Source organism: Centruroides sculpturatus, unplaced genomic scaffold (assembly GCF_000671375.1).
Source record: "Centruroides sculpturatus isolate CEXI.00-Female unplaced genomic scaffold, Cexi_2.0 scaffold752, whole genome shotgun sequence".
NCBI lineage: Eukaryota > Metazoa > Arthropoda > Arachnida > Scorpiones > Buthidae > Centruroides > Centruroides sculpturatus.
In genome coordinates, this window is record NW_019384965.1 from 63905 (window position 1) to 89890 (window position 25986).

General features: G+C 33.9%; 4 protein-coding genes and 1 pseudogene across 4 annotated transcripts; 1 reads left to right on the forward strand and 4 right to left on the reverse strand.

Moving 5' to 3' along the window:
- Positions 1-343: 343 nt before the first annotated feature.
- LOC111632494 lies at positions 344-1057 on the reverse strand. The gene has a single exon (XM_023376916.1). It carries the CDS (start codon positions 1055-1057, stop codon positions 344-346), a length of 714 nt encoding a protein of 237 aa, XP_023232684.1.
- A 3198-nt stretch (positions 1058-4255) lies between these two features.
- Positions 4256-5760, reverse strand: LOC111632506 (tigger transposable element-derived protein 1-like). Its single transcript, XM_023376937.1, has one exon. The coding sequence runs from the start codon at positions 5703-5705 to the stop codon at positions 5079-5081; it is 627 nt and encodes a 208-aa protein (XP_023232705.1). The 5' UTR covers positions 5706-5760; the 3' UTR covers positions 4256-5078.
- On the reverse strand, positions 4327-5054 carry LOC111632496 (tigger transposable element-derived protein 1-like). The gene is made up of 2 exons (XM_023376922.1): positions 4809-5054; positions 4327-4710 (listed from the first exon to the last, which is right to left on the reverse strand). The coding sequence occupies exons 1-2, from the start codon at positions 5052-5054 to the stop codon at positions 4327-4329; spliced, it is 630 nt and encodes a 209-aa protein (XP_023232690.1).
- Positions 5761-10294: 4534 nt separating the features above from the next.
- Positions 10295-14817, forward strand: LOC111632505 (histone-lysine N-methyltransferase SETMAR-like). Its single transcript, XM_023376936.1, has one exon. The coding sequence runs from the start codon at positions 13361-13363 to the stop codon at positions 13922-13924; it is 564 nt and encodes a 187-aa protein (XP_023232704.1). The 5' UTR covers positions 10295-13360; the 3' UTR covers positions 13925-14817.
- Positions 14818-15458: 641 nt separating this feature from the next.
- Positions 15459-25986, reverse strand: part of LOC111632507 — a 95617-nt pseudogene continuing 85089 nt past the window's right edge.

Sequence of the window (25986 nt, forward strand, 5' to 3'; positions counted from 1 at the left end):
CAATTTGGCTCGACTATCAAAAAGTTTAGGTACCACTGATTAACCGTAGAGTGAACAGAGAATTGATGCTGCATCTGACTTTCCTTTGACCATATTTTATGTTTTAAACAAATTTTAATAAGCAGAAATTTTACAGTGATTTAAACAATTTTAATACTATATTTAATAATAAAAGAAAAGATAAATCTGTTGCATCTAATAAATGAATAAATAAATAAGTACTGTAAATTAATTTGTATTTATTTTACAAATTAAACTAATATATTTTACAGTAAATGTAGTACTATTGTATGTGAAATGCGGTATATCACATTTAAAAAGTTATAAAATTATAATGGCATTTCTATCCATTTATATCTATATTTGTTTCTGTTTCTTTCTTTTCTGACTTTTGTAAATATGCAATTATTTTTTGCTTCATCTGAACTTTCTTCAAAAGGAAATTTTCGATCCATTCGATACAAAAATCGACCATACCTCCGTGTCGGTGTACAAAGTAATTTCCTTCTAATCTATAGTAAAAATCAACGGGAAAATCATCTGGTTTCCATTTAAGGATAACAAACGTGAAAAATCCAATTTCAGTTTCAAGTGGCATCGGTTGTATTAGAGTCGGCATACCAAATATGACGCGGTATTTATATCTCGTACAGTATTTGTCTTCAAATTTTTCATCGAAAATTATATATTTTATAAATTTTCTTGGTAAATTCCATCTCTTTAAAAATTCAACAAGTAGTTTTAAACCTAGATTAACACTGAATATTTTTGCCGTCAAATTAAAAGGATTTCCGATTTTTGATAATTTGTATAAAGGATCGGTCCCTTCAAATAATGCCGGATCATAATTAATTCTTTCGATGTTTCCATGCCAAAGACCAATATCTAATATGTTGTGTGCTTGAATAACTGCATTTTCTATTATTCCTTCGATGAGTTTACGTAATACTTTTGTTTGTCTGAAATAATTTTTAGCTCTTAATAAAGATTCCATTATCCTATCATCTGTTTCCTCTTCGCTAAGATCATGTTCGGTTTTGTTACTTGTTTCTTCCATTCTGAAGCTTAAAAATTAAAATTCCACAGGGATTTTATTATATTTGATTAGAAGACTTCGTCTAACGATATTTAGTAGTATAAATTAGAATGCATTCTAAATATTTACATTTTAGTATTCTAATTTTATGACGTAATTTTTATTTTACTTCTTTTAATTTTTAGAATTTTTATTTTATTCAAGAAAGTATTAACATAAATACAGAAAAATTTTTATGTAGTTTTCAAATTCAAAAATATTTTATCGAGTATTGGGCGAAATATTTTTTACGTAACTGAATAATACGTCAGTTGGGAAATTTTGCCATTCGTGCCATTTTGTTTCTTTCTCCACGTGTAGCGTTCGCAAAATGGATAAGGTTAAATTGGCTAGAGTAAGTATTTCGTTATTTAAAATGCTTGTTTTAAAAATGTAAATGTAGCTTTTACAAAGTTAATATGACTTAAATTGTAAGGTCTTAAATAAATTTTTCTTCCTGATTATTCAAAAATCAGGAAGAAAAAAATTTGTATGCTTTCGATCACTATTCGACATTAATTATAAGAAATTTTTAAAGTATATTTATTATTTTAAATTAATCGTTTAAATTATGGTAATGAATGTGTCGAGCATACCGCCATTGTTGTCCGTTTCCTTTGATTAAATTAACTATATTCCGACGTTTATATTATTGATGTCTAGATTTTTACACTTTAAATGTTGGATATAACACTAATCACTTCTGAGATGATTCATTCATTCACGAAACATTTACTAAAGCATTTGTTCTTAATTAAACGATAAAAGCCCATTAACATTTTGCAATATGTTCATAAAACGGCTCAATTCGACTAATGATACGATTGGGACCTTAACAGAGCTGTAGAGCATACTCATAGGAACAAAAAAGTCAAAGGAACCATACCTCTATGAGCGACCCTACACAAGATATAGCCACCAAAAAAAATTACTGTCACATGACTATGATTTTTTCTATCTCCAAATAACCCCATGTTTTGATAAACATTGCGTCTGTTACGTTCCTATAATACTGCAACATCCTGTAATAAAACTCACTGGACTTAAGATTTTATAACAATGATTTTTTTTCCAGGATTAACTCCTTAAAAAAGAGAAATTATCAAATTACTTCAAAATTCAGATTAAATGGTTATACATAGTAAATACATAATTATAAGATTTGTCATCTAAATTTACAAATATACATATTATATACAGTGGTGCCTCGTATAACGGACGCTGCGAACAACGGACTTTCCGTTTGGCAGTTACGTGAGGCGAACAACGGTCTTTCTGCGAATAAGTGTGAATGATGTTTCCACTCTTTTGCTGTTGCCAATGACAATCTGCTATTTTTATAATATATTAGTATTATTAGAATATATTATTAGTATATCTGAAGTACAGAGCTCCCGTTGGGATTCGGCTTGCTCCCTTTTTTATTACGTACATCACCTCAGTGCAGAGTATTTACATTTATTCAAGTGTTGTGCAAATCATGGCTTCTAAAAAAACAGAAAGATGATTTGAATTGAAACAAAGCAAGACATCACCAGAAGGAGTGAAAGTTGACAAAAACTTCCTTGTCCAATGGGGAGAGGTTCAGGAGTTTACCAACAATCATTATCCAAACAGAGCTGAGGCCAACAGGATCAATGATCTCTACAACAACATCCCATACCCGTCATTTCCAACAAGTGTTGAAGAAGAGAGAGAAACAGACCACCTTGGACATGTTTTTTAAGAAGCACGCTGCCAAAAAACAAAGGATGGAACAAGAGGAGATGACCCTGCAAGCTCCAGTAGCATCTCCTGAATCTGACTCCGATTAAAAACAATAAAAAGAGACCTGCTGCAATGTGTAAAAAGTCTATATCTGTATGAATGTGTGAAGAAAATGTTCCGCCACCTCCTCCTCACATTATCTGACTACCTGGCATAATTAGTGATTGCTCCATTTTCATTTTTTTTATAGTACAATACAATTATTCTATGTCGCGGAACAAATTATATGTTTTAACATGTATTTCTATGGGAAAATGCGTTTCGTTTAACGGACGTGCACCTGGAATGGATTAAATACGTTATACGAGGCACCACTGTATAACGATGTTTAATTGATGAAACCGAAACTGTCACTAGGGAGTGGAAACTTTCATATAAATATGTAATATGATAGAAGATTTTGAATTAAACAATATTTTTGCAGGTAACCAGACCATGTAATGTCTTTGAATTTCATTGTATGTGATACTTCAAACTATCTGGTATCAAAATAGCAAGGTTTTACTATATATTTAATATACAGGTTTGTAATTAAAGCAACCCTTATCAACTTGTTGTCTGCAGGTTGTTCAGAGTCACAAAAGAGGTAGCCATGTATTAGTAATAAGATGACATTGCTGTATCACATGATGTGTCCAGAAATGTGCAAGATGTAGTCAGGTGACCAATTGATGTCAAAGTTGGGTCACTTGATGCATTTTGTACATATCTGCAGTCCACAACGAAAATGAGCTTAAGCAATGGTGGCCCAAACAATGCAGAGTTGATAAGTAGTCCTGTGATTTTTCTATTTATAGCTCTTTTTATATGGGTCAGCACAAAATAATTCTGTGTTGGACATTTATATTGAATATGTGGCTGTTAAAACAAAAATTAAGAAAAAAATCCGTGTCAGAGTTTTGGTGTTTTAGTCGGAGTCGTCAAAAAATCCACCAACTCTGACTCCTTTTTACTTACCAACTTGTTATGTATATAAAATGGAAAAGTATTGGAATTGTGTCAAATTTGACCCTCCAAGTTTTTTTTTTGCAAATCTACACATTTGGAGACCTGAACCCCTCAAGAAAGTCAGTAAAGGGGAAAAATTTGTGCGCGTGTGTGTGTTGGCATCTAATTTGTTTAATTTCTTTATTTTCTGTTCTGATATATTAAACAATAACTCAGAATGGGTAAAGTTTAAGAAATGAAATGTGGTACTGTAGCTTGCATATAAAGGGGCATTAATACTACAGTCATACCCTGGACTTACGTGATAGGTGGGACCGAGCGATAACCGCATAAGTCGGGGTATAATTTTGCATATAAATACATACAAATTATTTTTAATTGGGACCGGAGACTAAAGAAAACAATAATTTAGAAAAAAAATGTTTAATAAAATCTTAGATAATACATACGTATAACAAATTATATTATTAAAATCGTAAACCTAAGTTATTTTGATGTAGAAGGCTTCATAAAATCTAACAAATTCGTCTGACGGCTCAAAGATTTTTTTTCTCCCACAAAATTTCCTCGTAGCACGCTAATAATTTTTTTATTTCTCGTTTTGTAGAAGAAATGCGCTCTTCGTTGGAGTCTATATTTTCTAAAATTTGTAACCCCTTTTCAATAACACTGAGGCCTTCTGTCAATTTTCCAACCGTCATTCGATCTTCTGATTTAACTGGATCTAAAGAATCAAGTTCTTCAATGTCTTGCTCTTGCTCACACATTTCTATGAGCTCATCAATTGTCAGTTCCTGATTGTGGGAATCCAGCAGTTCTCGAACGTCATCACTATCCACTTCTAAATTTATTTGCCTGGCAAGATCGACAACTTCTTCAATCACATTACCAATTTCATCAGGCTCTGGCACTGATTCCGCCTGAGTTTCAGTGGTGAAAAAAAAGGACACAGTTTTTTCCAGATGCCATTTAAAGATTTTTGTGAAACTTCATTCCAAGATTGTCCAATGATTCTCACTGCATCTAAAACATTGAATTGTTTCCAAAAGTCTTTAACAGAGAGCACGTTGTTTTGTCTCATAGCTTCATGCAGATATACAAACGATCGTCTCGTGTAATAAGCTTTGAATGTTTTGATGACTCCCTGATCCATCGGTTGAAGCAAGCTGGTTGTATTTGGTGGCAAAAATACAACTTTCACACGTGAGTCAAAATTAGTTAAAGTTGTAGGGGGATGATCTGGTGCGTTGTCGGTTATTAGCATCGCTTTAAATGAAATTTGTTTAGATTAACAATAACATTCAACTTCAGGTATGAAGTTATGACCAAACCAGTCCTCAAAAAGGGAAGCTGTCACCCAAGCCTTACGATTCGACTTCCAAATCACAGGCAAGTCAGCTTTAGATTTATTTTTCAATGCTCTTGGATTTTCTGAGCGATAAACTAAGAGAGGTTTTAACTTACAATCACCAGCTGCATTCGCGCCAACCATCACCGTCAATCGATCTTTGGAGGCCTTAAAACCTGGAAAGGTTTTCTCTTCACGCGCGATAAAAGTTCTTTTAGGTATCTTCTTCCAGAACAGGCCAGTCTCATCTACGTTGAATATGGTTTGGCTGGTATAGCCACCTTCATCTATCATAGCTTTGAATTTCTCTGGATAGTAAGACACAGCCTCTTTATCAGCACTTGCCGCCTCTCCACTTTCTGCAATGCTATGCCAATTACAGTGACTTTTGAATCGGTTGAACCAACCATTACTAGCTTTAAACTCTTCATCTTTAGCCACCTCTCCAGCATCCTCTTTCAATCTCTCAAAAATCAGCTTAGCTTGAGAGCACACAGTGTTCTGATCAACAGGACAATTTTTCACATTTACTTGATTATCACACCATAATTTTAACATTGTTTCCATCTCAGCGATAATAACGTGATGTTTACGAATGATGCTTGAATTTAAAGATTGAGCATTTTTTACAGCTTCGAGAATTTTCTCTTTACCTTTTATAATTGTTCTGACCGTCAATTCCGGTAGATCAAACTTCTTTGCCAATTCACAAATTTTCATTTTTGTATCGAAGTCTTTAATAATGTTAACTTTACATTCCAAAGATAAAGTTTTTCTTTTCTTGTTTGATGCAGAAGAATCAGTTCTACTTTGTTTGGATGACATAGTAGAGTGTTAAGATTAATCATATTCGTTATTGTAAACCGCGCTTAAGTTAGGTGCCATCTTTTGTATGTCCGATGATCAAAAGACCGCTTGGGATCGAGTTTGTTTATCATTTGAAAGGTAATCTTGTCAGTTGTATATACAAAAGGTAAATTGATTACAAAATGAGTCTTTGTTTATTATCTGATAAATGTATACTTTTTTCATCAATTGTTCACGATTGCAGATGCCTTTTGTGTAAAATCCAAGTCAGATGTATGTAAGCTAATAAATGTTCTCATTAATCTTATCTCGCCTTTTGGTTCATTAACAGTTACAAGAAATCGCCACATTTCTGTTTGTTATATCTATAGAGACTCTCAAGTCTCTGTAGATATAACAAACAGAAATAAATTACACAAAATAAATTGTAGCTATGCGTCGATTCCGCACGACACGTCCGAACGTTAAGCTGAACAATAGTGTGGGGGGAGTGAATAATCGAGAGTTGCGTGGCGTTCAAACAAAAGATGAATCGACGAGATTTGAAAATCGCATAAGTCGGGGTATGACTGTATTAAATTTTGATTCTTAATTAAAGGTTGACAAAGTGAAGACATAAAAGTGGTCATGTTTCATATCTCTTAATGAATATTTTACTCGTTATTAGCATTCAAAATTTAAAAAAAAAATAAAATAAAACTCGTCTCTACCTTCAAAGTAAGCTTTTTTGCCATTTTATGATAGTACAGTAAAATCCGTTAAGATGTTCTTGCTTAAAATGTTAGAATGTATATGGGAACATGATTTAGTTCAACCACTTTGACTTAAATAACTCCTGTGTTAACTGTGTTAAACCATCTGACTCCAATTCTGACCACTCTGACCACAGAAATTATTAGGCTTCAAACAGGCTGAACAAAATCATGCCCCCCCCCACACAGTCTAACATCCACACATATAGAAAAAACCTCGAATCTTTTGCATATCTCGAAATTTCAAGGTGTCCTGAGTCCAAAAATGTAAAAATTTGGGAGGGGTCATTTTTTGAGCGAGTGCTACACTTTTCCTCTGTTATATATAACAGCCGGAAAAGTAAAAATTATCAAATACATATTTATATATTACTTAGAGAAGTCTTTTAGCTTTGGAATAAAAAGTTTCTATGCTCTTATCTTTATTAGAACTCTGTTTATTGAATCTTTTATTCTGAAATCACGTGATGACATCAGAATTTCCGGGTTTCTTTCGGTAACAAGTCTGCCCTTGGTTGGAGTCGGAGTTGGATGGTAAGGAAGAGTCGGAGTTGGAGTTAGTAGATTTTTATGCGACTCCACAGCCCTGTAAGAAACTATAATTTTACCCACAGAATTTTTTTGGCGATATACTGTATATAAAAAATATTATAAACAAAAAATCATGGGACTACTTATCAAGTGTGTACCATTCAAGATGCCATTGCTTAAGTTTGTTTCTGTTACAGAGTAGTACATTGGAAGGCAAATGTGTACAAAACATGTCACTTGCCTTGGCTAAGTGTATTTCCTGAGAGCTTTCTTGCAAAAGACTGTTCTTTTGGGCTGAACTTTGATAGAGCAGTGGTTCTCATGTTCAAATTTGTAATCAAGCATATAGGATAGGCAACAAAATACAGTAGAGCATCAATTATCCGAATCAACTGGGGTTGTTCAGAAAATCGATTTTTCGGATAACCAGATTAATCCTTTTATGGATGTTAAATAATAAATGGTTTTTGGTAGGTCCGCTGCTCGTTTAAACTCAACGATTTGTGCAATCCTGTCGTGACATGAGTTGGCATTGATGTTTTACCGAATTATAGGAGGTTTTTTTAGCATGTTTGTTCAAATACTGTTGCAATTTTTTTGCTGTGATATAGGAATCCGAACTATAGGAACCCGTGTTATAGGGGGTCGACTGTATTTTAAGATGGACTGCAGAACTTCTTGTACTGTTGGCCAAGGGATGGACAACTCAATTGGCACCACTTGAGCACTTGTTGAGAATAATGTGAACCAGAAGTTCTGTCAAGTCTCTTCAAATTTTATAATCATGTTTTTCAAACCATTCTTTGACATGGGCCCTTTTCACAATCCTTTTAAATGTAGATATTCTCACAGTGCAGCTAAGCCATTGCTGCCAATCTGATAAAACAGTTATACCAGCAAAGCTTGGTCTTTCTTCTGTAGGGTCATGACTAATGATAACATAAAGGTATGCAGAATGATTTTCCAGTTTTGAATGCAGTCCTTTTTAATAGGTTTGCCTACTGAACAGGACTGCATTTCATGAAAATCATCATTTGGCAGTTTTATTTTTATTGCAGAACTTTCTTTCCCGTGGTCACTAATGTATTATATATACCAAGTTTCATCAAAATCTGATAAGTGGAACTTGCTATAGAGAGGTCTGAATAGAGTCAGTTTGATTATAACCATCCTATATTTCAGCAGTTAGAAACTGTTTTGTAAAGTTAAATCACTCATGGGGCTGCAATTTGAAAAAATTGTAGACCTGTAAATTCCCACTGTTATCCATCCGTCTTTTCTTAATCACACGAACAGACGGCTGAGTGGTCAAGGTGGCAGCCTACCACAGAAGGGCCCGGATTGAATCCAGGTGGGTCAAAAAAATCCCCAGAAATTTTTCAGGGAGTGGTCTGGCTGGATATGTCAGCCTCCATCCCTCACCACCCAGCCACCCCATTGTGGGCCTGACTGAACCCATAATGGCTTACTAAAAGAGGCCCTTTTAATGCCCATAGGGCAGAAAGAGTTTTTAAAAAAAAACTCTTGAGAACAGAGTTAAATGACAGACAAGACCAGATATGGAAACCTTAGGGGACAGGAGGCCCCGATTAACTATATAAGAACTTCCAATGTAAACCAGAAGTCATATTATTTCAATTCAAAAATTTTCCCCTGAAAGGTGTTAGCAATGGTGTTGTTTCAGTCATCTATTGTTAAATAGATAACTGAAATGACACCATTGCTAACAGAAAAGCACGATATACAGGGGAAGACACTATTAATTTGAGGTAGAGAATGCATATTTTAAATTAAATAAATTAAAAATATGATTATTGCAATGCCTGGCTACAATTTTTAATGTCACAATAAATAATTGCTTGTTTATATTATTTATTATTATATTTATTCTGTTGAAATATAAATTTATTCTCTTAGCAATTCTATACAAATGAATTTGAAATTAAACCAAATTTTAATCTCTTGTAAAGTCACAATGTTTGATTTTTTAGCATCATATATCAATATCCTCTATTGTAGGGATTCCTAACCTTTCTTGTATATCAATCTCTTTTAAGAAAAAATTTAATATTATATAATATATAATATTATATATAAATATAGACAACATCCTGTTAGAAAAAAACGCCTTCTAAAAATTATGTAAGTTTATTTGATAGGAAACAAATATTTAAAAACATTAAAAGTTTTACATAAACTTTTTATATTTACAAAGTTTTTTAGGGTTCCACTGGGATTCCCTGGCCTATTGTAAAAATGAACTCTCAAAATATAATAATAAAATAGGGTAGCAGAATTATTTCCTAGTAATTTATTTTATATTTTTCATTTTGCTAAAAATATACTACTATTTTATTTTATAATTATTTATTGCAATGAGTTGATAATCTGATGATGATGTACAGTACATGTACACGATAGATCATTGACTTATATTACATTACTTAAAAATGACTATCAAATAATTTAATAATTTCAGTACTAAAATATTTTATTTAAATCAGTTGCAAGTATAAGCATATTAATTTTACCATACACAATTTGAATTATTATTTTTAAAAAAGTATATTGAAATGAATTATAAACATTTTATTGCAGGTAACTAAAGTCCTAGGACGAACTGGATCTCAGGGCCAGTGTACTCAGGTAATTCAAAAAATTTTCGTAGATCTTCAGATAGTTTGTATGATTTATTGTATTCTAAATAAGACTCTCAAATATTTTTAAGCTTCATTTTTTGAAATAATTGAAAGAAATCAAATGAATGTATTTCAAATTAAAGCCTTTTGAATCATTTTAGACTAATTGAATTATAAAAGTAGGAAAATTTTGAATTACTTCTACAGTGAATTAAATAATAAAGACTTCTGTTTATATTTAATTATGCAGGAATAATATCTGTTATAAAGAAATATGTACATGTAGTTAGTCAATAATAATGACAATAAATGCTTTCATAAATACAAAAGTTATATTACATTAGATTTTTGTTTCACTAAACTTATCACTAGTAAATGTAGCTGTATTTTATTCCTAAATTTGATCCCATTGAATCATTACCTAGTACAATAAAACTTCTCTAAATCAAATATCTGTAACTCAATAAAAATGAAGCACTTGGTAGGTCTCAGTAGAATAGCATAGGATTTAATGTCTCAAAATTGAATTTCCTTAAATTCTTTCCAAGTCAGAAGTAACAAATCAGTGTCAGGGAACCATGAAAACCTTCAACTTCCCTGCTCAAATTTTAATATTTATTCTATACAGTGATCCTAATTACCAGATTTCCATGAAATTTTCAGACAGTTGTATCTACTGTCAAACATTCATTTGCAGATAATGTTTCAGTCCAAAGCAAGAGACTGTTTTAACAAGATGTACAGTACCTGCAAAACTGTTTTATTCCATTAGCTATATTGAGCATTTTAATGAAATGTGTTAAACAGGTTGTTTAAGACAAAAAGTATCAAAGATTCTTTATATAATGCAAGAGGGGTAAAAAATGAAAATTATTCAGAATTGGCATTTTTCACTCTATTTTTCTTTAACTTGAAGTTAAAGAAAATAGAATCTTTTTCTGTCACTTGGAGCTTCAAGTTAGAGAAGTTTTACTGTATTTTAAGTTCCAGCTTTGAGGAGACAAAGCCATAAAGAACAGTCGCCTACAACAAACTCTTGAATGAGATCTACAAAGAAATAGAAATTCAATTTCTTATAAAAGGAGCCCAATTATATTCTCCATACTCAGGAATGGCAAAGATCCAAGTGGATGAAACTACTCTTCTAGGCATTTACTCAATATCTTTATACAACAACAGAATAGATTGCTCCTTTGAATATATTGATGCCACATGCAGATCTCTGCTTATCAGGATCAAAGAATGTCAAGACTCAATCAGAAAAATACCCAACTACTACCTTAACATTCTGGTCTTTTTTAATAAGAAGTCAGATGTAACAGATGTGCCCTATCTAAAATATCTGGAAATCTAAACCTATAAAAACAATTTGTAAAGGGGATACAATTAACATTAGAGACCGTGGGCTGTTGTGGCATGCATGGAAAGAATTGTTTGATTGTGGAAGTTTCTAAAAAAATGTTCAAAATGAGACCAAAGTATCAAAATTGAGTTCTTATGAAAATTTGGTATCAATTGTTCGAAAAATGAGTGGTTTTTGGTGATTTTTGAGAAAAATTTCCTATAGTGTCCATACACTATTATACTTATTTCCCTCAGCAATCAGAAAATTGCACTAGTATTAAAAATTTTGGAGAGTTATTGCAGTTCTCACAATTAGTGCTGTGCCAATAACCCAATATATCAAGCTAAAACTAATATATTTTTACAAAATATTGAAACAAATATATAAAATTGATATATTGGTTATTGGCACAGCTTTGGTGTAACCTATTAAAAATGCAAGTGCATGCCAAGGATATTGTAATTGAAATTTCCAGTTAAAAATGCTAATTCCTGCAACACATTGAGTTGGTCAAGTTACTTTGAGAATGTAGTACTGTATATGAGCATAATTATACAGGTACAGTGGTACCTCAGTATACGCTTGCTTTGGAATATGTCCTGTTTGGACGGAACAAATTTTGCTCAGTATACGATTTAATTCAATTATACATGCCATCTATGAACAAGTAGTATGCAGTGGTTGGCAACACTGCAAACTGCACCTGACCACCATCCCTAATCAGCATGACATCAAAGGTTGAGGTTGACCACTTTTTGGGTCAACGTACTCAGGGCAGGACGTCCATCTCATGTACTCCAACCACTGTCTCCACGATCTTCTTCTTCTTCTAAAGTGTTTATATGGAGAATTTAGCTCAATATTGGCTCTCTCTCCGAATCACCAACTCTTTGGTTCCTCTACTTAAATCGCCTTGTTCGTGTTATGTATTCTTCCAACGCCGCCACTAGGTGGCAGAGATTGATCGGTTTCATTGGCGCATAGATCGCCCGTAGTCTGCTATTATTGGTTAGTTTTTCCCCCAGGGCGGTGCCCAGGTCTCTGCGAGCTATTTCATATTTCGGGCATTCAAGCCAGTAGTGCGCCACCGTTTCCCTCTCCTGTCTCCACGATCGACATAGTTACAACCTTATATACAGAAAGCTCATAACAATCTGTAAATAAATACGTGATATTGTCATTTAGATTTTTTTCCTCTGCATGAAAAACAAAAATTAAACACACACCAATCTTGTTCGCAGATGCGATCGGATTGAACAACCTAGCTGATTTTGACTATCGGGAGTAGACCCTAACAGTCCCCTAGGGCAAGCACTATCAGTGTATTAGACCAGACTAGACGTTCGCAGTGCCATGGTTTATAACTTTGTTAAATTTCTTCTGATTTTAATTTGTAAGTAAAATTTTATTATCTTTATTAATCATGGATTGCAAAAAGGCAAATGAAAAGCAACAGAAAACTAAAAAAAATGACTAGAATCACAATGAACTGAAAAAAGAGATTGTTGAGAAATATGAAGGTGGCATGCCTGTTCGAGGTTTAACTGTTGCATACCATATTCTGAGAATGAGGATATTGACAATCATGAAAAATAAAGACATTATTAAATCTGTTAACATTGCGAAAGGGGTTAAATTATTTTGCAACCCCATTAATATACCATAGCAAGAGGGGTTTTTTACATGAGAACGGATTAATCATTTTTACATTACTACTTATGAAAAAGGTTAGTTTGGTATACATCCTATTCGGTTTAAGTCCAAACATCACTTGAATACAGTTGTTACTCATTAGTACAACTATTATCTTAAATGCTCAGTCTTGCTATTGTCATTAAAGAGTAAATCACAAAATTTCAAAATATGTTTTTTTTTTTATGTTAGGACAATTTCTGGGAAGACTCCCTTACTGGATATGTTGTAAATTGATTACCCCTGATAGTCTATGAAGTAGACCAAAATATATGGTTGGCAACTAAGTGATTGCGGATTTTGTCAATAGGTGGCCTTAGCACATTTTTTTGCTTTGTCATCGTGTTCAAAGCATTTAACCTATATTGCTTTCTTGTTGTTTGGACTTCCACCTTTAATTTAGTAAAAAAATTGTATCGATTAGTTATTTAGTTTCGTTTTTATCCCAATTTAAAAATGGAAGAACAAGACGTGCATTTCAGACATATTTTATTGTATTATTTCCAAAAAGGCAAAAACGCATCACAAACACACAAGAAGTTATGTGCGGTATATGGGAATGAAGCCTTGAAAGAAAGGCAGTGTCAAAATTGGTTTGCCAAATTTCGTTCTGGTGATTTTTCACTGAAAAATGCTCAACAATCTGGCCGTCCAGTTGAAGTTGATGAGACCCATATCAAGGCAATTATCGATTCAGATCATCATAGCACAACTCGTGAGATTGCACAGAAGCTCAATGTATCACATACATGCATTAAAAAAAAATTGAAACAGCTTGGCTATGTCAAGAAACTGGATTTATGGGTTCCTCATCAGCTTAAGGAAATTCATTTGACGCAATGCATTAGCATCTGCGATTCGCTTCTGAAACGCAACAAGATTGATCCATTTCTGAAACGACTGATTACTGGCGACGAAAAGTTGATAGTTTATAACGTTAATCATAAAAGATCGTGGGTGATGCGAGATGAACCAGTCCAGACGACACCAAAAGCTGAGATTCACCAAAAAAGATTATAAGGGAATTCTGTACTTTGAACCTTTTACCAAGAAACCAAACGATTAATTCAAATGTGTACATTCAACAACTTGCCAAACTAAGCAATGCAGTTCAAGAAAAGAGGCCAGAATTGGCAAATCGTAAAGGTGTTGTTTTCCAGCATGCTAATGCAAAGCTCCACACATCTTTGGTCACCCGCCAAAAATTATTGGAGCTAGGTTGGGATGTGTTGTCACATCCACCGTATAGCCCTGACCTTGCGCCTTCAGATTACCATTTATTTCGTTCCATGCAGAACTCCTTAAATGGTAAAATTCTTAATGATGCTGATGATGTAAAAACACACTTAACTCAGTTTTTTGCTGGCAAAAATCAGAAGTTTTATGAACATGGAACTATGACACTGCCTGAAAGATGGCAAGAGGTCATTGACGAAAATGGACAATACCTAATTGAATAAAGTTATATTTTTAAGCAAAAATTTTGAATTTTCCTTCTTACTTAAAATCCGCAATTACTTAGTTGCCAACCCTGTATTAGAACTTAATAATAAGGATAAAGCCATAATATTTTTATTATCTTGTATATTGGAGCGAGTTCCTAGTATAAAATTTAAATATGCCAATTGATGAAACACTTTGACAAAAATGCTGTGTTAGTTAAGCAAAATGATAAATTTGAGCAAACTACTAATATAAAAAAAATTGTTTTGAAATACTGTGTTTAATTCTTTATGAATTCCTCAGATTTATTCTTCACATCATCAGTTTGAGGGTAGGTGTTAATGAACTAATCTACTATTTTAAAACAATTAGCTTTATAAAAATTGCTTACAAAAACCAAAACTCTAGCTCATAAAACAAAATGTTGAAGGAAAACAAACATTTTCAGGTTAAGAGAATTAAATTGCAAAAATCTGTTTCAAAATCCAAAAATAAATGTAATTTAAATCATTGTTTTAATTATTATCATAAAAATTGAAAAAATTTTGATTGTGTAACACAAAAGTAACAAAATTAATAAATTTATAACAGGTTGGTAATAGGTATTTTGTATTACTCAATGTTCTGTTGTGCTGAACTTTCTTGTAGCCTCTCAAATAAACTTTCTCAACTGAGTAAACCATAATATTCACAACAGAAATGGGACATACATTTTTATAAGCTTCCTGTCAGCTGCCTTCTGGTCAAGGCAAGAAGGAGTTATCTTCATTTGGAAATATGAATTTCAGCCCCCTTTATATTGAGATTCTGTTGTAGCTTCATTAAATTTTTAAGTTAAATTTTAAATACTCTGAAATTTTAAAGCATATCATTGACCTATAAATATTGTTTAACTTATATAGGTGAGAGTTGAGTTTTTAGATGAGTCGAACCGTTCGATCATCAGGAACGTCAAAGGTCCGGTGAGAGAAGGTGATATTCTCACTTTGCTGGAATCTGAAAGAGAAGCTAGAAGGTTGAGATAATACAGTATAGAATGTTGGGTAATTGTCTTTTTAATAAAACATATTTTTAAAAAATCTATAAACACATCTTTTATTTTTATATTCTTTTAATTTTTTTTACAGAGTGAAGATGATTGCTTTCTCCAAGTGTGATTAAATAAAAATTTTCTATACAAATTTGTGTGTTTTTTATATAAAAAAATTCAAACCAAAATTAACTGATGATATTATTAGCTTTCTGAATTAGAGGACCATTATCTTCTGCTGCTTCTTCATAATTTTCCTCTGACTGTTCATTTTCCATATTTTCTGAAATACCAAGTATCTCTCTCAGCTGTTGCTGACTAAAATTCAGAATGCCTCCCTGAAAACAAATAAAAGTTAATATATTCAATAATGTAGTTTAATTATTACATAGTCACTACTTACTGTTCTTCTGTCAATAATATTTAAAGCAGTGGACGACAGAATGCATCCTAGAGAATTTATGAGCAAATAGATCATCACATACTTCCATCTTACTAATCTTTCAGATGTTGGTACTCTGGAAAGGAGAGAGACCTATTAAATGAATCTTGTTTTCTATTATATTTTCAAAAATATTTGGAGTTTTCTATAAATTTCATTTTGCAAAAGCCAATCACCTGTATAGTAATATACAACTTTTGAGTCAGTTTTGTTATTGATAATATATGTAATTAATGGATGGTCACTTAGAGATCATTTTTGAGAAGTTCCTCTATTTTATTTGAAAGATTATGACAAATTAAATTTCTACTGTTATAAATTCCACAAACATGTTGTCTGCTTTCTTAGCAATAAAAATAACTATGTACAGTCGACCCCCCCATAACACTTGATTTTTCCATTTTATATTAATTCTATGCTGTACAAGTCACTTAGATTTTACAAATATGTGCAAAGACATAAATTTTACAAAGCCATTCACAGCCCGGCACATATACAGTAGAGCATCGATTATCCGAAAGTCAATCATCCGAAAGAATTCGTCGGCAAATTTAAATTTTCGCCAGTGCTGTGGCGCTGCAGTCTTGGGCTACTCAAATATTTTACGTTTTGATACTAAATTAACTTCTGAAGTATAATTTTTTATTGTTTTTATATTTTTCAATATACAGTAGAACCTCCATTATCCGGATTGTTCAAAATAAACAAAAATTTTACGAATTTGCTGATTTGCACTTGGCGAATTACGACACTGTTTATGTACGTGATGGAATGCATAACTTTTTTGTTTCAACAACGTCTCACCCACTGATCATAAACTCTTAAACATATTTTACGTCATAATAAAAATATAACTTGACATACGTATTTATAAATAATTTATATTCAAATTACATCATTTCTATGACCAAGGGCGGCGTAAGGCATGGACGACGTGGGCCACCGCCTATGCCTCGCGGTCCGAAGGGCCTCGCGCCTCGAAGGTTTATGCATTACTTAAAAGCCGCGAACGCGACGAAAAAATTTTACTCGTCATAAAACGATAAATAGTTTATCAAATTTTTATTCATAAAAATGCAGTTTCAACTGCTTTTTATTTTATAAAATTCGTCTTCTTGCGCCACCAGAGGGCCTTTTAAACAATAGGTAGTCTGTTAGCTTTGGTCAGTAGTAGCCAAATTCAATACAAACATTTGTTTCTTGACAATTTGATCACGGTTTAAATACAATATTTACTTTTATATGTCATCGAAAAGAAAACGTGATGTACTATCATTAAAAGACAAATTAAAGTATTTGTTTCGATTATCCGGACTACCTTCATCCCCAATTAGTCCGGATAATCGAGGTTCTGTATTGTTCATACAAAATTAAAAAATAATTTTTAACGATACAATAGTCTTCGTTAGGCTTAACATCAACGAAAATTCAACGCGAAGCAACACGCAACAGAGAAAAATGTCAAAATGGGATAAATTAATATATTTTTTCGTGTGCAATCGGTTATCTGAAACATCGATCTTCCGAACAACCCCAGTCCCCAATTGATTCGGATAATCGACGCTCTACTGTATTTGTAAAATTAAGTGACTCATAAAATATGGAATTCATATAAAACAGAAAAATCAACAGTGTTATGGGGATCGACTATACATTTTTTTAAAGTTTATTTGATTATCAAATTTATTGATAGTAAATGAAGGTCACCATTAAATTTATTTGGCAGTTCAACTTCTGTACAAAACCATGAAGTTTCTAATAATTCTCCCAGAGAACTTGTTTTAAAAACTAAGTAATGTCTAATATCAATTAAAGCTTGACTTAATGCACAAAAACAAATGAGAGAAACTAAAGATAGGCATGTTTATAAATTTCTTCAGCACTTCAAAAAATTAAGACAATCTATGCACTTAAAGGATTTTTCATGTTTTCTAAAATCAGCAGATAATCTGTGTGAATTGTGCAATGATGTGGGTTATTTGCATGAAATTTTTAAAGTATATATATATACCTTCTTTTTTTAATTACATGCATTTATTTATATATATGTATGTATAAATAAATACTATGAAATTTGTTTAGAGTGATACATGATAAGTTGACAGTTGAGGTTTGGAATGCAAGTGCTAAGTGGAACTATGTCATGATGCAGTGTTTTCAAATTTTCCACTGGCTTCATGTCTAGACACTTGGCATTGAAGATAACTGTTAAAAACTGAATTACCTGCTTGGATAGATTTCTAACCACATCAGCCAAGGGATGGAAGCCAGTGGAGCCATCAGAGGAAATGGCAGATTTGCAGTGTCTTAGTCAAGCACACAAAGTTGTGATCAATAGTCTGCATCCATTGACTGCTATCAAGGCAAACTGTTGACAAAAGTATTTGTGAATTTGACATTTCCATTGGTACTATACAGAAGATTGTCTCCTAAAAACCCTGAGTACTGGAAAGTGTTGCCAATAGTACCCTGCATGATGATTGAACACAAGGAATAGCAGGTGGATGTCAGCTTGCAACAGAGGGTGCAATTCCTATACCACAGTGGCAGAGGACAAAATGTGGTGTCACTTCATAGGAAAGTGGTATCAGTGTGCCAGCTCATCCAACCCAAAAATTAAAAATACAGCAGTCAGCCAGAAAGACACTAGTAAGATGGATCCCTACATTCTTCAACATACAGGAACTCATCTTACTGGAGTTTAAGGACCAAACACACAATATTCTGCACACAGCTTTCAAGTGACCTAGCATGCTGTCTTTAAGAGTCATCATTCACAATGACAATGCAGGATTGCACATCACCAAGATTATTGATTCATTAGCCTGTAGAAGTGGGAGTCTACATATAGTCAAGATTTGACAAATCTTGCTATATGTAGAATATTTTTAGATTATTAAAGAAATTTCTAGAGGGACAAAGATCTGACACCAATGAGGATGGAAAGGACATTGCTACTTGAACCAATCCTGAACTATTGAAATCTTTGGGTTAACAATGAATTCTGTCTGTGAACAATGACTGTCTAAATGCATGGGTAACTTCTAATAAACATAGTATTTAATGAAGCTTAATACATACCACTATTTCTATTTCATCTTTTCCATTCTCTCTCACCCAATGTTTACACATCTCAAACAGGTTTCATTTGAACTCACCTTTACATAAATCTGTTTGATACTAATATACACATATTTATATTAAAAATAAAATCAAGTGAATGAATAACTAATAAAATGGTAAAGTATTGAAATTTAGCCAATAATGAGATTTTCTCAAACTGATATTTATAAGATCCCCATAATGTAGTTACTGACAATGAAACATTAAACACTAACGTTTTCAGCCTCATGGAATAGGCCATCCTCAGGTGTAGTTACTGACTGTTGAATATGTTGCCACAACAAAAATATACTTTAACCAAATTTATGTGGTGAAATCAAAAAGCAAAAAATTACACAAGTTCCTTATTGAATATATAAATTCCTTTAAATTTGTTTTATTGAATTTATTGGTTTCCATAACTTGACATATATAGTTTTATTTGAAAAATAACGTTTTACCCAATTTTGGTACGTAATCAGCTTTTTAGGCAGAACTTACTGTGAGGGGGCATCCAGAAAAAATTGATCATGCAAATTGACCTTGAATTGATGACAGTTAATTTGCTTTCTGATGTGTTAGCAGTGTAGAGTTTCAATAATGGCAAGCTTATTACTATTTTATCATGGTTAGAATGTTTACAAAAATTGAAAATCCTGCCAAATGTGAAGTGTTATTCATTTTCTAAGCACAAAGAAAGTTTGTCCTTTTGCCCCTCTGCTACAAACATATCTAAACTAAATTCGCGCTTTAATTACCGTAATTAATATAACTTTTTAATAAAATTTATTTATAAAAACTAAAAAAGTTAAAAAAATTTTTTATAGAAAAAACACCCTTCAGATATATCTATCATTTAACAATGCGTGAAATTTCACGTGCAGTATTGTTTACAATCTTGTTGACCTTGAGAAAAGTTGGTGGCAGCTTTCCCGGGACATTCTCATGTATGCCTGCGGGAAAGATCGATTTAAAGCAGCAGGGGAACTAATTTATCACATACAGGTATACCTCGAGTTACGTCGTTTGTCAAAAAATAAAAATTAATTTTAAGTCATTTTATTCGACTTTACGTCCGTCCGCCACAAATATTGAAGTCGTAATATCACTAGAAAAGCGTTAGAGCGCACAAAATCATATTAAAATATGTACATTTACAGTAAATGTTAATATATTCATCATAAATCCTAAAGAACGAAACATGAAAACATGTTTTTGCGTGTTGTCGTCTTATTTAGCGGTCTTTAAGTGCTCAATATTGGTGTTTTCCACGGTAGCTCCAATATCTACCGTTTGGTGTCGTCGTCGGCGCCCCTCGATATTGATAAATTTAATATAGTTTATTTTCTACTGTCGCAAGATAATTTTAATAACTGTATTTGTTATTTAACTTTACAAAATCATCATATTTTATAATGTCTTAGAGCAAATCACATTCACAAATAGAGAGTCCGCGATGTACTGTAAACATCGCTAAATTGTAAACATGTACATTTTTATATCGCTCTTGTTTTCGACACTGTTGTACATAAAAAACATGTAGTTAATCAACAATTAACTTTATTCCTTCTTGATACAACCGACTGGGGTGACGACTACACAAGAACTCTCCCCGACTCCGAAAGGTATGTTGGAATGTTCACCCCTGACCCGACACCCAGATCAAGTTACTACAGATAAGTCACAACGTTACAACAGATCTTCCTCCTCTAAAATGAAGTCTCGGAGATGTGCAGGTAGTGTCCGTGTTCTAGAGCTCCTTCTAACCGGTGGTCCTTTGTCCTGATGTTGATTATTCTGGGGAGCTGGATGTTGGTTGTTCTGACAAACTGGATGTTGCTTGTTCTGGAGTGGTTGTTCTCTTCGAGCTATCAGTTGATCAATATGTCTTCTTTCTATAGTTCCTTCTGGTGAGGCTATCATGTATGTATATGGTCTGGTCTTCTTTGTCACCTTACCTGGTTTCCACTTCTTAGCGTCTCTATAACATCTGTAATTGATGTTGTCTCCTATTTGGAATTCTCGTATTCTTGTTTCCTCCTTTCTCTCCTTATATAAGTGTGGATTTAATCGATCATAGACGGTACGTAGTCTTCTTCCCATCAACAGTTCTGCTGCCGTTTTTCCTGTAGTGCTACTAGGTGTTGTGCATAAGCTAAACAAAAGTCTGGGGAGCAACACCTCACTTTTTTCTTGGCTGTGATGTAATTTTTCGATTCTCTTCTTTATAGTTTGCACTTGTCTCTCTACTTGTCCGTTGGAAGAGGGATGATATGGAGGGGTAAATATGTGCTGTATTCCATTTTTTCGTATAAATTCTTCCATTTCTTGGGATTTAAAGCTTTGATGATTGTCGGATACAATTGTATTTGGTAGTCCATGTGTACTAAATATTCTTCTCAATAGTTTCACGGTTTCCTGGATTGACTGAGTTTGTACTTCTTCTACCTCCACCCATTTCGAATAAGCATCCACTAGAATAAAATATGTACGTCCATAAAGTGGTCCTGCATGATCAATGTGTACTCGGTCCCAGGGTCCCGAGGGTGATGGCCAATGAGTGTCTTTAACTGGGGTTGGGTTTGACCTCTGTTCTTGGCATTTTCTACACATCGATACCGTCTCTTCAATCTGGGAGTCCATTTCAGGCCACCAAAAATAACTCCTGGCTGTTCTTTTCATTCTAGACATGCCCTCATGTGTGGAGTGTAACAGGTGTAATGTGTGGAGTGTAACAGGTGTAATAGCTGTGGTTGCAAGGTTCTAGGAATACCTACTCTTTGTCCCCATAAAATGCAGCCGCGGTGAATTGAAAGTTCTAGCTTTCACCTAGCGAAAGGCATAAGTTCTTCTGGACTACTAAGTGGCCATCTGTGTAAGATTGCATGTTCAACTCTTTTTAACACTGAGTCTTTGTTTGTCTCTCTGCTTACTTCCTGAGATGTGATGGGCAATTCTGGCTGTTCAAATATAAGGAATATCTCTCCTGGTTCGGGGATAGTCTTTTCTTCCACAGTAGTTGGTATACGCGATAATGCATCAATGTTAGTTATCTCTGCTGACCGACGATGTTCAATCCTATATGAGTATGCTGCTAATCTCAAACACCAACGAATCATTCTGGGTGAGATTAATTCAGGAATTGGTTTAGCAGGGTTCAGAAGGCCCACAACTGGCTTACAATCCATATATATAGTAAAATTTCGAGCAGCTAGGTAATTATGAAATTTTGTGATGCCAAAGATTATAGCTAATACTTCTCTCTCGAATTGTGAATAATTTCTTTCTGCTGGGTGGAGTGTCCTCGATGCAAAGTATATAGGAGCTTCTGATCCATCTGGTAATATGTGTGAAATTACTGCTCCAACTCCATATGGTGAAGCTGTGGGTCTATATAATGGTTCAGCTTCGGTTGCTTTATCTTTCAAAAATCTATCATAGAAGTTTACAAATCCCAAAAATGCTTGTAACTCTTGTTTGTTTTTCGGGTCCTGAACCTGTTGGATCGCCGCAATTTTATCCGGTGTGGGTCGAATGCCCTGAGCATCTATAAAATATCCTAAAAATTGAAGTTGATTTGTTTTGAATAGGCATTTGCTTTTGTTCAGTTTTAGTCCAGCTTCTGAAATCCGGTTAAGAATTTTCCTCAACTTTTGATGTAGGGCTTCTTCATTGAGTCCCATGACAAGTATATCATCTATCATCACAATTGTCCCTGGAATACCTCCTACGATCTTTTCCATCTCTCTCTGGCAAATAGCTGGACAACTACTCACTCCAAATGGTAATCTTTTCATTCTGTATAAACCCTTGCATGTGTTTATAGTCAGTATCTCAGACGACTCCTGGTCCACAGGAAATTGGAAGTACGCTTCCTTGAAATCTAGCTTGGCAAATACCTTTCCACCAGATAATGAAGCAAGTATATCGTTAATGGCCGGCAATGGGTATACATCTACTTTTATTGCCTCTCTGTTTACAGTGCAGCGGTAATCTCCACATAAACGTACACTGCCATCTGGTTTTGCAACGGGTACCACAGGAGTGGCCCACTTAGAAGTTCTAACTGGTTCTATAACTCCTAACTGATGAAGTCGATTCAACTCTTGTTCTACCTTTGTTCTCAATGCAAAAGGAACCTGTCTTGCCCGCATAAAAATAGGCTTAGCTTCTTTATTTATCGCTAAACTGACTGCCTCGCCTCGAAATAGACCCATTTCTGAATTATTGAATAAATGCTGGAATTCTTGTATCAGATCCTCTGCATCATGTTGGTGATATAGTCCCTCTATTCTGATTCCTAATGGTTCAAACCAATTTCTTCCAACAAGTCCTGGTCCATTTCCTTTAATCACTAACAATGGTAGATTCATAACTCTTCCTTTAAATTGTACACTCACCATTGTAGTGCCCACTACCTCCAGATTCTGATCCGCCCATGTCTGTAATTTGACTTCTTCCGGTTCTAACTGGTCTCGCTGGATTTTAATTTCTTTTAAGGTCTGTTCACTCACTACAGTGTACCCCGCCCCTGAATCAATTTCCATCATGACTGGTATATTTTCAATATTGATTAAGATTTTTAAGGGTGGTATCTTACTTCCACGTATTTTGAATAGAGATGTATATTCCTCTACCGGATTCGATGTTACATTTTTATGTTCCTCAATTCGGTGTACTTTGGCTCTCTGGCTGGATACCTCTTTCCGTTGTGGCCCAATTTGGTTTCTTCCCTGGTTTGGAATTTTTCTTCCTCCACTCTTTTGTTTCGTGATACATGCTTTTTCTATGTGTCCCTTATTTCCGCAGAAATTACAGATTACCTGAGCAAATCTGCAATTATTCGGGTTATGACTTCTGGTGCATCGAAAACAGCGTAATACGGCTGACTCTTTCTTTCTCTTGTAGTCCGCCTTTAAGTTATACACTTGGGCGTTGTTTCCGTTTGGCCCAAGCTGGCTAACATCTTTAGATGCTGCCTCTGCTGCCAATGCTGCATCCAAAATGGCCTTATAAGTAGTATCCGTTTTTGCCAATAACACATGTTGTATTCCTTTATCCCTTAAACCAGCCACTAGCCTATCTCTTAACATACGCTCTAGTGAGGCGCCGAAGTTGCAATTCATTGCAATTTTCCGTAGTTCCGCGACATAGTCGTTGATACTCTCTCCTGGTTTTTGCGACCTCTGGTTAAATTTGAACGATTCGACGATTTCACTAGGTTTCGGGTTAAAATGACTATCAAGAGCGTTAATTACTTCATTAAAGTTAACTTGTGTCGTTTCTTTCGGGGCTATGAGCATTACTACAAGTTCATATAGAGTTTCACCGCACACAGTAAAAAATAAAGCACACTTATCTTGGTCATTTTCAATCTGGTTTGCCTTCAAGCAAAAATTAAAGCGGTCCTTGTAAGTTTTCCACTGGCTGTCCATCTTGAATGGCTCGAAACGAACTGCACTGGTTGATGTTCCTGGGATCGACATTTCTGACTTTTGATCTCAAATTGTAATTTCTGCTGGTAAGTCTTTATCTTAATCCTCGTCGTCACTTTTATATCGCTCTTGTTTTCGACACTGTTGCACATAAAAAACACGTAGTTAATCAACAATTAACTTTATTCCTTCTTGATACGACTGGGGTGACGACTACACAAGAACTCTCCCCGACTCCCGAAAGGTATGTTGGAATGTTCACCCCTGACTCGACACCCAGTTCAAGTTACTACAGATAAGTCACAACGTTACAACATACGTACTGTACATTTACAAGTATGTACTGTACTGTGCGTACATGAATTCGTAAATTTAGATTACTTTTTTCTGTACTATATTACAAACAACTAAATTTTAGTTTTTAAGCTTAATCAAAATAGATTCTTATTAACCATATATTATTAAAAATGCATTTATAAATAAAATACAAAACTGGGAATGGTTATTTGTGGTTTAACCTAGTGACGAGTAAATTCGACTTAAGTCGCCTCTCCTGGAACCAATTACCGACGTAAGGCGAGGTATACCTGTATTCAAATTAGGGTTTCTCATTTCCTGGTCTTTTGCTTGTCCCGGGATAAAAGTGAACTGTTTCCCCGAGATCCCGAGACAATTAATTATTTTTAAGATATACAAAATATGAAATGAAATGATATAATTATTTTTCATTTTTTAAAGTAATTTAATACGTTCTGCAACCTCCAAAATCATATTAATAATGCTGTATAAGATATATATTAAAAATTACCTTTGAATTACATAGAAATGTTCACAAATAGAAAAAATGTATTAAAGTTTGCTGGAAACTGCATGTAAAGGAGTCAATGTCCAATCGTTATTTTATGTTTTGGGGCGTTATTTTTATTTAATTATTTTCCTTTTGGGGTTCTTTTTTTTGTTAAGGACAAACTCCTAAGCACCAGTGACCATGAAAGAAAAAGCAAACTTAGTTTGCATCGGTGCCTGATCCTGGAACGACATCTTATGTAAATTAAGACAGTGCAGAGCTGCACTCGAGGTATAATAAAAGGTGGCAAATCCATGACAAAGGTAGGTAGCTTCAGGTGACCACTGTGGGTGAGACAGCGGTGATAAATTAGAGGAAATCGTATCTTTTGCTGTAAAAGCATATTTTTTAAGGTGGAGCTAAGTTTTGTGGATTTGGATGTTATAAGTATAATTGTCTTTGATTATTGATTTTGTTACTACTTTTCGATTACTTAACTTCCTGTTGGGGTCAATTAACCCATTGTCTTTTTTTTGTCAATAGCATTAAACTTTATATTTATTGTTAATTATTGTCTGTGGTTGTGGAAATTGTTTTTTTATTTGGAAAGTCCAGGCCTGGTACTTGAACCCCACTATTATGTAACCCCTTTTGGGTTTCGTAAACGGTGCGTTACATGCATACAACAACAAAATTCTTTGAATCGAGTTGAAAAAAAAATGAACTTAGATTAAACTTCTAACTTAATAAAAGGTATTTTTGTATGTTTTAAATAAAACATATAAAAATTTGCAATAATATTTTGTATTAAGATTTTAAAAAGCAAAGAGGGTCAACACTCCG